Source organism: Bos grunniens, chromosome 19, assembly GCF_055505025.1.
Source record: "Bos grunniens cultivar Pamir isolate PY7600 chromosome 19, Bosgru_T2T1.0, whole genome shotgun sequence".
In the NCBI taxonomy this organism is placed as follows: Eukaryota; Metazoa; Chordata; class Mammalia; order Artiodactyla; family Bovidae; genus Bos; species Bos grunniens.
In genome coordinates, this window is record NC_141183.1 from 63,792,526 (window position 1) to 63,796,735 (window position 4,210).

At 39.1% G+C, this 4,210-nt stretch overlaps 1 protein-coding gene across 1 annotated transcript; it reads left to right on the plus strand.

Moving 5' to 3' along the window:
• Positions 1 to 368: 368 nt before the first annotated feature.
• LOC147352833 (olfactory receptor 4P4-like) lies at positions 369 to 1,894 on the plus strand. The gene has a single exon (XM_086355700.1). It carries the CDS (start codon positions 369 to 371, stop codon positions 1,293 to 1,295), a length of 927 nt encoding a protein of 308 aa, XP_086211826.1. The 3' UTR covers positions 1,296 to 1,894.
• Positions 1,895 to 4,210: the final 2,316 nt, after the last annotated feature.

Sequence of the window (4,210 nt, forward strand, 5' to 3'; positions counted from 1 at the left end):
GGAGTTAATATTCTCCAGTCACTCAGAGGTTCCTCCAATCTGCTTGGGCGTTGACATCCCCACCACTGTCATCTAGGTTCCCTAAGGTGGGGAGAGGCAGACTCTGCATTCTCTTTGGCTCCACCTCAATAAATCGATTATTTTTTGCTATCATTATCACTATATGTCTTCTCTAATAGACTTTATGTGTGTGTATTTTGTATACTGTGGTACCCTTCGCAGCAGTTATAATGTTTATATAATTTGGAGGCATCAATATATATTTATTGACTAGATGAATGACTTTTGAAATACATAAATAACTTGAAAAAGTTGTGTGTTTCAGGTGTACTAACTTGCCCTTTTAAATGATCAAATCCACAGAAGCAATGGGACATGAAAATATCACAGAATTTATCCTCCTGGGGCTTTTTACTGATGAGAATGTGAAAGCTTCCTGCTTTGTGCTGTTTTTACTTTGCTATATTGCGATTCTCTCAGGGAATCTGCTCATTCTTCTCACCATCAGGGGCAGCTGCCTCAGTGAACAGCCCATGTACTTTTTCATCAGCTATTTGTCCTTGATGGATGTCTGCTTCACCTCTACAGTGGCACCCAAATTGATCATTGACTCACTGGCCCAGCAGAAGACCATCTCCTACAACAGCTGCATGGCCCAGATGTTTTATGCCCACTTCTTTGGAGCCACTGAGATCTTCATCTTGGTGGCCATGGCCTATGACCGCTATGCTGCCATCTGCAGACCTCTTCACTACATGGTTATCATGAACAGACAGGTGTGCTATGTCCTTGTAATGGCTTCTGCTATGGGAGCCTTTAGCCATTCAATCATGCAAGTATTAATTATTATTGGACTTCCTTTCTGTGGCCCCAATCAAATAGACCACTATTTCTGTGATGTATTCCCTTTGCTGAAGCTGGCCTGCACGGACACTAGACTGTGGGTGATTGCAATCATTACCACCACAGGGGTGTTGTCCATTTTGACCTTTGTTGCCTTGGTGATTTCCTACATCATCATCCTGTCCACCCTGAGGACTCGCTCATCTGAGGGCTGCCGCAAAGCCCTCTCCACCTGTGGCTCACACATCACTGTGGTCTTCATGTTCTTTTTGCCCCTCATCTTCACCTATGTCCCCACGGCTGATTCTGTCAGGAACGACAAGGTCTTTGCCCTGTTTTACACCATGATTGTCCCCATGTTCAACCCTCTTATCTACACCCTGAGAAACACAGACATGAAGAATGCCATGAGGAAAGTGTGGGGCCGAGATAAACTCTCTGCAGGAAAATGAAGCCTCTGGCTGTCCTGCCCTTTGTTGGATCTAGTTTTATCCACACAATTGTTAATGTTGACAAGAACAACAAATACAGAAGGATCATGTGCTGTCATTCAAAGCTGAAACCCTGAAGTGTGAAGCCTCCATCAGCCACTCTCCTTCTATCACTTGACTGAGACTGCCTACAAGGGGAGTGGATCAGATGCCCTTTGGGTCCTTTCCAGCTCTGACATTCTGGAACATTCTGTCCTTTGTATTCCCTGATATGACGAGTGCATTTCAGCACTTTTTTTCAGGAAAAGTTGTGAAGACTACATGGTTGGCTTTTCTGACCTCTTTCAGGAAACAGATAATCTTGAGTGAGACATCTCTCACAGAGCTTTCTTAAAACACTTTTTTTTTTTTTTTTTGAGGACTCCACTGCAATAATTTCAAAAAAGCAATGCCAAAAGTTTTACAAGTGTTGTATACTTTTTTTTTTTTTTACATTAACAAATCCTGCAGCTAAAACAATGTGTTGGATATAATTATTCTACTTAAACTACTCTTACAGAAATTGTAATTAAAGCTTAGTATCTTATTGTAAGTAATTAAAAGTCTTGAAAAATGAGAAATTGTTTTCATTTTTATAAATGCAATTCTATGACCATATTTATTACTTTATTTAAACAATCTTAATAAGTATATAAACTGATGTTCTTTGTAAATGTGCAACATGGAATATCTCCCATTCTGTGAAATGTCATGAACCTAAGAAGGCATATAGTTGAAGAAATGGATGCTCCTGGGATACATTTTGTTAATCCTTGCTCTCATTATGCTAATACTGTATTTTGATGGTGTGTTCCATTAGTCAAACTAGGTAAATCTGTCTCGTTTTCCATCAGACAGGTTTTCATTCTACGGATAAATAAAGGTGATTAGGCAACGAAACACTTATAGCCAGCTGACAACTGGGGCATAAGCTAAAATCTTTTTGGGCACATTCAGGTGTTTCCTTAACTTAGACAAGAATCTTCAATCTTCATGAATTTTGAAGAGAATTCTGAGGTCAGGATTCTGATCTCAGACATCTCTTAGGTGTTTAGGGTCATCTAAGACTTGGAGGGTGTGTTCACCAAGTTCTCAACTATGAGAGACACAGACTTCTTATCTTCTGGGGCTCCATCTTCTTCACCATTGACCCCACTAAGAAATAGTGTACTCTTAAAGAATTACCGTCCCTTGTTCAACAGGAATCTGCATTCTAAAATGAAGTATACATATTCAGAAATTAGGTATATGTTGAAGATTTCAGCAACAGTGTTTCTCTTCCAAGAAGTTCCTGACATATGTACTGCTTGAAAATTTAGGAGTCTTAGAACATAAGGGGAGGAAGAAAAATAATGGAATATCTAGCAAAGGGGAAAAAAAGACAGTAGCAAAGCAAGTCAGGGTTTCTTTTTGAAGTAGGTCTGGTGGTGACTACTCTCTGGTGTATTATCTGATTCAGGAGGGTAAAGTAGAACAGAAATGTCTATAGCTGCATGGGCAGATAATTCAAGTATTTATTTTTCATAAGCTTGCCATTGATGCTCAGGTAGGCCACTTTTTTATTGTGAAAAATTCACTATTGATTTTTTTTTTTTCCCAGAAGATGGCAGATCTTTAAGAATCTGTTTGAATATGGCTTGGATTTACCTATTGTTAACTCTCTTCTGCAATTTATCAACAAAGGAGGGGTGAAAATGAATCTACCCAAGTGTGATTATCACTATATCCTTCTCTTTCCACATATTTATTCATTGAAAAATAGAGGGAGGGAGACTTGCTGCAGACTTAGTTATTTAGAATTTGTTCTGTTTATACAACCAATCTCCTCCACATTCTCTCTACTTTGCCTTTTATACTGCTCCTTTCAATCAGCTAACTGTAAACATTATCATTGCTTTTCAAAAAATTAATTCAGTAATATGCCTCAGAACCCCTACTCCCACAGTTTGATCACACTATTCTTGGATAGGTCAGATTTAAAAAAAAAAAAAAAAAAGATTCTAAACTCAAGGATTATACAATAAGTATTAAGAATCCTTGCTCATGTGTCTTTGGGTCAGCTAGGGTTCAGTTGATCTAGGTCAAGCTTGAGCTGGCTTCATTCCAAACTTCAGGATAAGTTCACACATACCTTATATTGTTTTATTTTTTGTAATGAAGAAAATGGAAGTTCTATCTTAGTCTTCTGAGACTGAATTTTACCTTCTATATGTGTGATATCTGAGTTTACCACTGATTGTTATGAAAGTACAGCAATGCATAACACTTTCTATACTGTGGTGCACTTACCTGGTGGATCTTTATATATATATATATATATATATATATATATATATTATGCTATGCTAAGTCACTTCAGTCGTGTCCGACTCTGTGTGACCCCATAGACGGCAGCCCACCAGGCTCCCCCGTCCCTGGGATTCTCCAAGCAAGAACACTGGAGTGGGTTGCCATTTCCTTCTCCAATGCATGAAAGTGAAAAGAGAAAATGAAGTTGCTCAGTCGTGTCCAACTCTTAGCAACCCCATGGACTGTAGCCCACCAGGCTCCTCCGTCCATGGGATTTTCCAGGCAAAAGTACTGGAGTGGGGTGCCATTGCCTTAAGGAATACTTGTAAGATTTTAATTAAGTGATGAAGTTGCATTGTAATTCAAAACAAAAAACAAGCCAGGTTATCGTGTAAGAAATGGACACATCAGAGCAATGTCAAAACGAAGCACTCCCATGGGCAGTCTCTCTGAGCTCCTCTGATTGAGATTGACTCTGAAAAACTTCTGTGAAGTTTGTAAAATCAGTGGTGGAAACATAAATACCCTTTCATATTGATCTCAATAAGGCAGCTGTAAGCAGTGGGATGATGAGTGACCTTAATTCCCTGCCCAAGATTTGAACCTGG